At 36.6% G+C, this 11,577-nt stretch overlaps 1 protein-coding gene and 1 pseudogene across 1 annotated transcript; one reads left to right on the plus strand and one right to left on the minus strand.

Annotated features, from left to right (window-relative positions):
* Positions 1 to 2,671: 2,671 nt before the first annotated feature.
* LOC107473636 (uncharacterized) lies at positions 2,672 to 4,652 on the minus strand. Its single transcript, XM_021135090.2, has 6 exons — positions 4,324 to 4,652; positions 4,054 to 4,116; positions 3,599 to 3,648; positions 3,391 to 3,495; positions 2,998 to 3,095; positions 2,672 to 2,922 (listed from the first exon to the last, which is right to left on the minus strand). The coding sequence occupies exons 1-5, from the start codon at positions 4,483 to 4,485 to the stop codon at positions 3,080 to 3,082; spliced, it is 396 nt and encodes a 131-aa protein (XP_020990749.1). The 5' UTR covers positions 4,486 to 4,652; the 3' UTR covers positions 2,672 to 2,922; positions 2,998 to 3,079.
* Positions 4,653 to 10,391: 5,739 nt separating this feature from the next.
* On the plus strand, positions 10,392 to 11,220 carry LOC107473676 (ethylene-responsive transcription factor 15-like; annotated as a pseudogene).
* Positions 11,221 to 11,577: the final 357 nt, after the last annotated feature.

The following is an 11,577-nucleotide window of genomic DNA, read 5'->3' on the forward strand; positions in this document are numbered from 1 at the left end:
GGTCGGTGGGTCGGTTTAATGTGGTCTCGTTGGTTCTCTTTGGGTGGTGCGTTATGACGAGGAGTTGGGTTGCCGTGTTGGTTGGCGACGTGCTGCCGTTTGTTGGCAGCGACGACCTGGCTGACTTCCTCGTCGTTGATGTAATCTTTGGCGATGTTCTGGATTTCGTGCATGGTCCATACCGGTTTGGTGGTGAGATGTTTGCGAAAGTCTTCATTCATGAGCCCGTTAGTTAGGCAGAGGCTAGCGACGGAGTCCGTGAGTCCGTCGATCGTCAAGCATTCGTCGTTGAAGCGGTCAAGGGATTTTCTTGTGAGGCATTCGTCGTTGAAGCGGTCAAGGTATTTTCTTGTGGATTCTTCTTGCTTTTGTGTGACCCCTAATAGGCTGATGGGGTGTTTAGCCTTGGTGATTCGGGTTGTGAACTGGGCCATGAATTTTCTTGTGATGTCGTGGAAGCTAGTTATGGATCCGTTCGGGAGGGCGTTGAACCATTTGATCGCTGGTCCGGCAAGGGTTACTGGGAAGGCTCTGCATCGGACTGCGTCGGATGCCCCTTCTAAGTTCATTTTGGCTTCGAAGGCTGTTAGGTGCTCTTGAGGGTCTTTAGTTCCGTCGTACTTCATGTCGGTGGGTTTGTCAAAACCTCTGGGGAGTTTTGCTCTTAAGATTCCTTCTGTAAAGGGTGTAGCTCCCATTATGGTGTGGTCGCTTCTCGTGCGTTTGGTGCTTCGGTATCTCCGGTCTTCGTCTGAATCGTGTTGACGATTTAGATCCCGAGAAGCGCTGCGATGGTGCTTCTTGTCGTATCGTCGCTCAGAGGATTTCTCGCGTCGGCGGTTGCGTGAGGTGCTGCGATCTTCTCTTCTATTGCGTTGCCGGGTTGACGATCTGCCGCGGTGGGATCTTGACCTGGAAGTTGCATGGCTTCCGTGCTCGTTATTTTGTTTTTCTCTGTCATTTAACTTGCCTTCAAGTTCTTGGACCCGGAGACAGAGCTCCTGGATGATTTGTGCCGCTTTGTCTCTGGCTTTCTCAGGATGATGGCGTTTCGGGGTTCGAACCTGATCTGGAATTGGGATAACTCGATGGACCATGCTAGCATTCTTCCTGCTAGGTCGGGTTTTTGTAATACCTGTTTGACCGTTTGGTCGGTTCGAACCGTTATGGGGTGGGCCTGGAAGTATTGTCGTAGTCGTCGGGATGCCGAGAGGAGTGCGAAAGCCAGTTTTTCTAGTCGTGAGTAACGGGCTTCCGTGTCTTGTAGCACCTTGATTGTCGCAGGTCCCCACAGACGGCGCCAATGTACAGAATGCTTCTGATACGGTATAGTAGGAGGATCGGGAACCCGCGGGACGAGTCAGATGTTGGATTGTCCAGATGGAGAGGAGGGGAGGTACCTGCAAAGACACTCCGACGCTCAAGTCAGGATGGATCTAAGAGGTATAAGGTGTGAGGAAGGAATGAGTACCTGGAGGGACCTGGGTCCTCTATTTATAGATGATGGTGGTTATCTTATCTTTATCTTATCTGGCTAAGATAAGAGGTGCGTTTAAATTCAAAAGTTGGTTAGGGGCTCTAGAGGGCCGATACGGGGCCTTCTAGAGAGATGAAATGGGTTGACCCGGTAAGCCGGGTTCGGGTTCGGTAATGGGTCCGGGATCCGTGGGCCGGATCCGTAACAGGTATTATTTAATTTCTGTTTCAAGTTGCTTGATACTTTAATTAGGTGATAATTTAGAATTAGTTAGAAAATTTATATAAATTAGTTCAATATGCTATCATGTTTCTTGAATTTAAATTTTAATTTGTATCGACTGGATTAAGGTTTGAGCTTACTTGTTATTTTAAAATAAGATTTGTGTTGATTATTGTTGATTTATATTCAAGTTATTAGTGAATTTTCATTATATATCTATATATATTATTGTTAATTTAATTTGTTCTTAATCTTTAACTTAAAAATTATTTTTTGGTGTTTTAATTTTCTTTTTAAGTTGCTTACTGCTTCAATTAGGTGATAATTAAAAACACTACAAGAAAAACACCCATTCAGGTACACTTAAAAAGTGTAGCTAAAAGTGAAAAAAAATGATGCCTTAGGCTACGGCTACGCTTTTTGGGCTACAGTTACGCTTTTTGGAGTGATTCCTATTCGGCCGTTGCCTATTCTCAAAGGCTACGCTTTTCTGCACCAAGGGCTACGCTTTTGGCGTTTGGGAATAGGCTACGCTTTTTAAGCGATACTGTTCAGGACCAAAGGCTATGCTTTTCAGCTTTCATTCTTCCAGAATAGGCTACGCTTTTCAACGCTACTGCATCACTTATAAAGCGTAGCCCCATTGTATACCATAGCTACTTTTTATAAGCGTAGATCCCTATTTTTTTTTTTGGTATACTATAGCTACTGTATATAAGTGTAGCCTTAGGTCTCTTTTTTTGTATATATATATATATATTAATACAACATAATGTATAATAATTCTGCATTTTTATTTAACTGAGTTGAATATTATAAAATAAAAACAAATATATAATTATACTAAATAATTTCTTTAAATAATAAAAATGATCTTTCAACAAAATATATTTCATTATTAAATTCATTAAAATATACTATCACTAAAATTAATTACTACAACATGAAATAATCATTGTACACGTTTACTTTGTAATGCAAATAAAATGAGATCATACTATGAGAAAAGAAAAAAATAATCTTATAACACTTAAACTCTATGAACATTCCATATAAAAAAAAAAGAAAATTGATACACATTACATAAGAAACTTGGTCCTTACACTAATCCTTGATAAATGTATTTATCAACATGTTTTGGTTCATTCCTCATTCAATATCACATACAAATCTATTCTTCTTGCTGCATCACTTCTTCTGCCTTCTCTCTAGTCTTTCCATATCTAATTTAACACAACCAAAGATATTTGTTACTCTACCTTTCTACTTGTAACTAATTTTTTCAAACTGAAACTAACCTGTTTAAGAGGCACTTGTGACAAGATTTGATGACACAAGACTTCCTATTTTTTACATTCTTGCACATAGTAGCAAAGTGTCTCATCTTTTTTCAGCACTATAAACATTACAAAATTAAGATTAGAAACCAAAAAAATAACAAATAATTCTTTTTCTTACCATAATGAACATGCAGAAATTTGTTATCAAAATCAAGGATCTACAAAACCTATTCTCCACTGTCCAGGATCTACAAAACCAAGGTTACATAAATTTTAATGGAAGTCACCATTTTTAGGTTTTGGAGACTTCAATATTTGGCACAAGTTGAATGTGTAATGATGTTAATAGAGTTTAATGATTTGAGACTCAGTATATGATAAATTAATGAAGCACTTGAATAGAGTCCAAACCAGTTGTTCTCCTTCTTTTGCAGTATTTTCTGTGATGCAGTTGTGAAGAGGCTCCACATGTTGACTATCGTCGAGTTGAACACCAATAAAATACTGTACTTCTCTCTGTTGAACCGAGTAAAAAAAAGTGCTTATCCATCCAAAACAAAATTTGTGTGGCAAAATATTAAAAGAGCTAACTTCTTCACTTGATTATGATAAGTTATACCTTCTGGTCACGCATAGGTTGCATATGGAACAAGTTCCAGAATTTTTTACCTGATGAGTTGAGCAGAAAAAGCTTCAATAGCAATAATAGAAATAATAACTGCAGAGATCATTAACCTGACAAAACTGTTTGTACAAAATTAGTCTATCCAATTCAGTAGCCAATATTATAACTATAGAAATAGAGATCATTAACCTGATAGTACTTTCTTTTACCCAGTTTTAGTTACAATCTCTCTAGTGCATAGCAATACAAGGAGTAAGAAAAAGATGGTCATACCGTCATACCATATTTCGCAATATCTACTCATGCATCCACTCCCAAAAGCTACTAAATAAAAAGACAGTGAAACTATATATATAATGGTAAGTTCTGGTAAAAGTATAAAATCTCTCTTCAAACATAGTTCTTGAATCTTGAGTCTCATTTTTGTAGTTCAAGCTACAAGGGCTAACCTCAGTATACAGTTTCTCTAGAATGACAAGGGCATTTCGATGATAGGCTCTCTCAGCATCAACCTATCAAATGGGAGAACAAATGAGAAAGGAAACACAAGGCTCTCTCAATTTTCAACACATAGGCCATAATGGTTAAGCAGCAGAATTAGCTGGAATAAACTTAAAGGAAACACTATTAACACAATGGCGTTCATCAGTGGGTGTCTTGAACCCCTCTCCTTTGAAAAGAGATGAATATCCAAATATTGAATAAGAAAAAGAACTCACTGAGCGATTGATGGCACCAAGTAAACCCTCAAAGAAAGCAAGCCAACCATAACCAGAGTCAAATTTAGTGGAAGACTTGTAAAGAGGAGTTGCACACCCAGCACAGTTGTAAACTCCTTCTTCATAGAACTTGTTATATTCCCAGTACCCTTCAATCTGCATAAGTTCCCATTGCAGTCACATATTCTTAAATCTCAACTCAACTCACTTTATAACCAATTTCATGTCTTAAAAGGAACTTCTTAGATTGTGTTTAAACCCAGATATATATTTGCTAAAAACTACCAATGATTTTAAGAAATGGCACTAAAATAACTCAAAACAATGAGAACAGACCACTTAGAATTTAGAAACATGTAAGATTACAGCTCTTGAATCAAATTCCTTCCTATCAAGTTCTACAATGATCATAATTTGAAACTAATCGACACTAACTTCTGAAACTAAAATAACTGTTATAATAGATGCTAGTCTAATAGATATAGTGCAGCAAATTGTCAAAATCTGAAATAAACTAACTTCTGATTTCTATCTAACTTGACAGTTACAACAAATTAACCAACTCACAAATTTTCCAACCCAAAGCAAACTGAAAGTACCTCCTCATTGTCACCCTCAAGATCTGAATGTGGCTCAGTAACACTACAAGCAATTCCTCTCTTCCCTCTTTATTCCCTCTATGAGTGACTTGTTGAGTCCCTAATAAACAAGAAGACAATCAGAAACTATACATGAATGCAAGTTTTATGAAAAATTGTTTTTCTTTCTAGCCTTCTTTTGTTTTTCATTTCAATCTACATATTTAGTATTCCTTTTTTTTAAAAAAAAAGAAGAATAGTTTAACAAGATTACGATTTTCTTAGATCATTGCCAAGTTGCTGAGTACCCCTCTTGGCATTAATCATATAGTAAAGGTAATCATGAAGAGTGAGTTTCGGACAAATTAAACTAGCAATAAGTTATTTTTGGGTTAAAAATTTTCTATTTATCTACCATCTATAAATTTTGATAGCAATAAATTTCACCGAAGTGGTGTTTTGTATTGAAAAATCGACTATTCCTGAAACTTAGGTCTTGTAATAAAAAATGGAAAAAGATTGGGATTTAATATTTCTTTAGCTAATAAACAATTAATATTTACTTTTCCATCTTTGTTAGCACAATAATCACGCACCCCATTAGATGTATTTAAGCATCAGGTTGATTCGAATAATAAGAATCACGCACAAACCCTCATGCCAATAACTCACAGAACAAACAGAGGTCAGCAAAAAAATAAATAAATAACAAATAAAAAAATCAAATACAAACAATTTTAAACCATAGGTTTTAGCAGAAAGCCAATTACTGCACTAACAGTTTAAAAGAAAAAAAAAGTATCAAAGAGAAACATTTAATCAAGTACAAAAACTTTCAAAACAAAAAGTGTTTCAATATTACACACATAACACATTAAATCATTCACCTATTCAAGAAATCAACTTCAGTCTCAGTAAATAATTACTGTAAGAATCAGCAACTAAGGGAAAAATTGTAGTTTTAGTCAAAAGGGGTATAAGTAACTATAATGTCCCCATTTTTATAGATGAATACCTAGATTTCTACAATGGAGATGTCAAACAATCAGATTTCTACAACTGAGGCATCCTTAACCCAATTCATACCTGAAGTAGAAGATCTTGTGCTTGAAAAAGATGAAGAAGTTGCAGAATTTGTGAAAAGTTGAGGGTTTGAGTGGGGTTAATTTCTTTCCAGAACCAAGCCTTCTTTACGGAGAAAATTTTGTCACAAATTTTGGATAATAAAGATACACTTGAACTACTCTACAAATTGAGTTATTTTCTCTCCAGATTAGACCACATTAGCTAAGTATTTGAGCTCTTTTAATGGTTATGTGCAGACAGAGTCAATAAATTTAGTAGTTAGAAGGTTTTCTACAAGGTATGTTGTGCAGCAGGATTACCCAGGAGATTGCAAGAGACTATTTATCAGTCCTGTTAGACATATAACTAATAAAAGCATGAACTCTGAGGAAAAAGCTACAAATTATACCTTATCCAAAAACAGATCCTTGCAGGACAAAGAAATTGACGAATTAAGAAATTCTTCTAAGCAGGTATATGTGAGTTTTCATGCGGATAAACAAAACTAGCCCTTTAAAAACCCAAACTGCAATTGAAGCACTTATAAAACTGTAGGTATATGGCTACATAAACAGGATTGTATATGATTGATTTTCATGTTAATCAGATTTCTTTCTTTCAATTCAATTTACAATTCAGCTCACCTTTCTTCTTCCTCTTCTACTTCTTCTCTACTCCTTGTCTTCTTTTCATTCTTTACATTCTTCACACCATTTCTGTTTCTGGCTAACCAAGAAACCGTTCAAACTGCAAGAACTCTGTTAGAAACAGGAAGCTGAAAACAGGAAGCTGAAAACACAGAAATGGAAGCCAACTTATTCATTGAGAAATCACAGAAAGAAAAGCTTATTAATGCTGCATTTGGATTCAGTCTCAGAAACAAAAATACAGAGAAAATAGACAAGCTGTATATTAAATCACAGTTCACAAACCCTAAAATATCACACATCTTCATCAACAACAGCATGCATGTTATCAAATTACAGTTCACAAACCCATATTTCAGAGATTAAAAGCCCCAAATTAAAACCCCTAAAATAGGAACCCTAAGCCACTGATCAATTTCAGAAGCAAATAGAAATCAATACATACCTATTCAATGATGTGAGCACAGCGAAGACGATGATGAGAAGCACGGAGATGATGATGGTGAGAGTGGCGCAGCGACGATGGTGAGGTACGCACAGCGACGATGGTGAGGGCGGCACAGCGACGATCAGTGCAAGCGATGGCGAAGAGGAGTGACGACGATCAGTGTGGAGAGTAGTGCAGGTGAGTCGTGAGTGGGAGGCGACGACTCTCAATGGCGAGAGTGAGAGGGTTTCCGCTTGTAGTGAGAGGGATGGCGAGAGTGAGAGGGTCAATGGCGAGACCGAGAGTGAGAGGGTCAATGGCCAGAGTGAAGAGAGTGAGTGGGGGGCAACGATGGTGAGCTATCGAGGGTTTACGAGGATGATGAGTGAGCAGGATGAAGGTTTGCTAAGTTTTACTAAGTGTTAAGGTCATCACTCATCAGTTTGCTTTTAGGAAAAACAAGAAAAAAATTACTAAGTGTTAAAGTTTTTGGCTTAGAGACATTAGGCATCACTTTTAAAACGCACCCAAAACTTAACAGATAGGCTATTCTTTAAAAGCGTCTCCTTTGATACGAAAAGTGAACCTATAGATATCAACCTACGGCTACGCTTTATAAGTGATATCTTTAATACCTAAGGCTACGCTTTTTAAATGATGCCGCATTTGTGTATCCTTTTCTCTTATAAAAAGGCAACACGGAGAAAAGCGTAGCCTATTCTATGAATAGGCTACGCTTTTCAAATGTAGCCTAAAAAAAGTGTAGCTGAATGGGTATTTTTCTTGTAGTGAAATCAGTTAGAAAATTTATAAAAATTAGTTCAACATGTCATATTTCATGAATATAAATTTTAATTTGTTTGGACTACCTTGTGTTTTAATTTGGTTAGATTTGTAAGAACCGTAAAGGTGGATATATGTCCAATTTTAGAGGAGGTGATGTCAAAAAAAAATTAAAATAATATAAATATTGAAGGATTTGTGTTGTATATATGTTGATTAGTGTTAATTGATATTCTCTTTGCAGACATGATGACAGATAACAGAGATGTCACAAGTCGATCTCGTGGTTGTGGTAGAGGAAGGATTTTCACTACTGGTACCCTAGGACTTCTCGGACATCGCCCACTACCCCCCGACTACCCAATCGATCCCTGTGAGTTACAGGCGGGTCCACCGGACAAGTAGTTCATCATGCTCATGAACCCCAACTACGTGGCTCCTTCTGCTACGCCCCTACCTCCGCCCCCTACAACTCCAATGGCAAAGACCATGGTGGGTAATTCCTCTAATGCATTCCAACCAGATGTCCCTCCACCACTGCCCATCATACGGATGAGGATTTAGCCTGATGGCATGCAAGTGTGAGTACTATTTAATGTCTTTTATCTGCAATCTATTTTGAATTTGTTAGATTTTATATATTTCTATGTGTTTGCTAATCTTAAGTTTTTCATTGATAGGTTTGCACCAAACAACAATGCATGTACACAGGAGATTTCCAATGTGATTCAATCCATGTACGACAACTCAAAACCAAGCTACATGAAGATCCCTGCTGAGACCAGAGAGTGGTGGTTTTAGAAGTGGGCGGTGAGAACCTAATGTTGTTGAATTAACTGTATTTTAACTGTATTTTATTTCAACTAACTAATGTTGTTGAATTACTTTGTGCAGGAGAACTTTATATGGGATAGAGATCACTTGATTAGGTTAGGCGACTTCAGCAGATGATGCAAGACGTTTGTCAGGGGAGCGACCACCTCACGATTTGGCTCCATCCAGATATTAAGAAGGAATTGGACATCCATTTTAGTACTGATGAGGGGTTCAAGCGTCGCTGTCCGACGAACAGAACTAACAGGGCTTTGCCGAGGTCGTCAAAGTATACTGGTGAGTCAGGGACTTTCATGAAGATGAAGAGTAGGCTGGTATGTAATTTGCTAATCTTTGTTAATTATTACTTGAATTAATTGTTAGTTGATTTATTTTATTAGCTGGTTTCAATATGTATAGTCTAAGTCATTGGAGAGCGTGAGGCGACATTGGTGTAGACCTTTAAGTATACTCATATGTTGAAGGCTAATAAGGAGAGATTTGTTGATGAGCAGTCTGCGGCTCGCTATGTGAGTTTCAATTAATTCTAAATTTAAAATGTATATATTCAGTTTAAAGTCAATTAATTGTCATCCTAATCACAATGTATGTTACACAGGAAGACTACACGCAGAGATTGGAGGCCGCAACCCAGCAATCCCACCCTAGTAGGGACGACCCTGGCTCCGATGCCTCACTCGTTGATCCTGATAGGGTTTGGCGTGAGACCACTTCTGAGCTTACAAGAATTATGTCGACGGGTTGAGATCGTTCTTCGCCAGCAGCCTCCACATCTTTACATTGGCGGATTCATCTGCTTCTACCTCTGCCAACAGCCCTGTCGATTCTACAGAAGTTGTTGATTTGAGGGAGGAGGTGTAGAAGCTCGCACAGGAACTTCAGCAACAAGTTAGAAGTCTGAGGAGAGATACAAACGAGCTTCTTGTATGCATAGGAGACACCGTTGCCATAAGCTCGAAGCTGACAAAAAAACTAGAACGGCTAAAGTGCTTGCGAGACTAGATGGCGTTGTACAATATGCAGATGTGCGTTGGAGAGGCACCAACATCAACACTTAGTTTGCCGTCTCAGCATGGGAGAAGGCGACGATTATTCGTAGGGTTTAGGGATTTAATTTATTTTATGTTTATTTCATTGTATTTGACTTCTTTAACTTTTTATTTTATTTAAATCCTTGATTTTTAATAAAATCATTAGTTGATTTCTGATATTTGGAATTAGTACACTAAAGAATTAAAAAAATTAATTTCACTGCTAATTGTACATTAAATTTTTATTAGAGAATTTAAAATTTAGAATTAGAATATAGTATAGAATTTAAAAATTAAAAATTTAAGATTAAAAAAAGTTCATATTGTCTAGAAAAAATTGACTTTCTAGAGGAATTTTTATTACTATTTGTGAATGAACCTAAAAAAAAAAAATAAATTCCTTAGTACAACAATTACTGAAATTCACATGCATGAATGTATGGGCAAGCAAGTGGTAACATGAATCATTATTTTACAATCTATAATCTAATAAGACAAACGAAGTCTTTCTTGGATTTCATTTGTAGCAATGCAATCTTAATTAATCATATGACTTCAATTGATAGATTCCCCAAACTCATAATACTAAAGAAACATTTGGATGGGATCCAAGACCTATATAAATAATAGGGTTACAGCTACCTAGGGTCAATATATAGCTTCATAGGATTCAAGCAACAAAAAATACTCATAGTTGACAAAAATGAGTTCCCCTAATTTCTTTGAGATCCAAGATTGGAAAACATCATCATCACCATATTTTTCCTTCCAAACATTTTCCAACAACAATGTTGATGATTCTCCTTCTTTTGATATGATCGACTTCTCCATGCATTCACAACAAGTCCCAAAAATAGGTAACAACAACAAATACAAGGAGAAAAATGTGAAGAACAAGAAGCATGAAGAAGAAGATGAAGATGTTCATCATCATGGTGAAAAAGGAAGGTACATAGGTGTAAGAAAAAGGCCATGGGGGAAATTCGCAGCCGAAATTCGAGACACAACAAGAAATGGAACAAGGGTTTGGCTTGGAACCTTTGATTTGTGCTGAAGATGCTGCTTTGGCTTATGATCAAGCTGCATTTGCCATGAGAGGTTACAATGCTGTTCTCAATTTTCCAGTCCAAAAGGTCAAAGATTCCTTGCAAGGAATTGAGTATAACTTGCACTCAAAGAGAGAAACTACATGAGAAGAAAATTGTCATCATCAAAGGAAAATGATACTACTCAAAATGCAAAGTGTAAAGGGAAAAGTGAAGAATCATCATCATCATCATCATCATCATCATCATCATCATCATCATCATCATCATCATCATCAAGTAGTAGTGTGATGGTGTTAGAGGACTTGGGAGTTGAATATCTTGAGCAACTCCTAAGTATTTCGGATAATAATAATAATAATCAAGGTGAAAGTCCTAGTTATTACTTCAATTAAATCTTGTTTAATTTCACTTAGATTTAATTTCTTTTCTTCTTCTTTGTTTGTTTGTAGTTCTATTATTTTCTCCTTTATTTGGTTTTGTAATATTGGTGTGTGCTTGCGAGTTTAGATATCTTCATTAAAAATATATATATATATATATATATTTTTTTTTTCTTTTAGACCTCAATCCCCAAATGCAACCCAAGAAGAGATGATATTCTTCTATTTGATCAACTAATTATCATGGAATAAAATGCTGCCAATAAAATTCAGTTTTGATTCTTACTGCTAGTAACGTATGTTCAATGGCATATCTCAACAGAAAAGGGGAATGAGTAGCTACATTTTCTTCTTATCTTGAAATTTCACAAATTAGTCCAAACTAGGGTTTGTATCTAACATCTTGATTGGTAAAAGATTGTGACATTTTGTAAATTGTTTTACATATCTTGACTCTCAT

The sequence above is a fragment of the Arachis duranensis genome, chromosome 2 (genome assembly GCF_000817695.3).
Source record: "Arachis duranensis cultivar V14167 chromosome 2, aradu.V14167.gnm2.J7QH, whole genome shotgun sequence".
NCBI lineage: Eukaryota > Viridiplantae > Streptophyta > Magnoliopsida > Fabales > Fabaceae > Arachis > Arachis duranensis.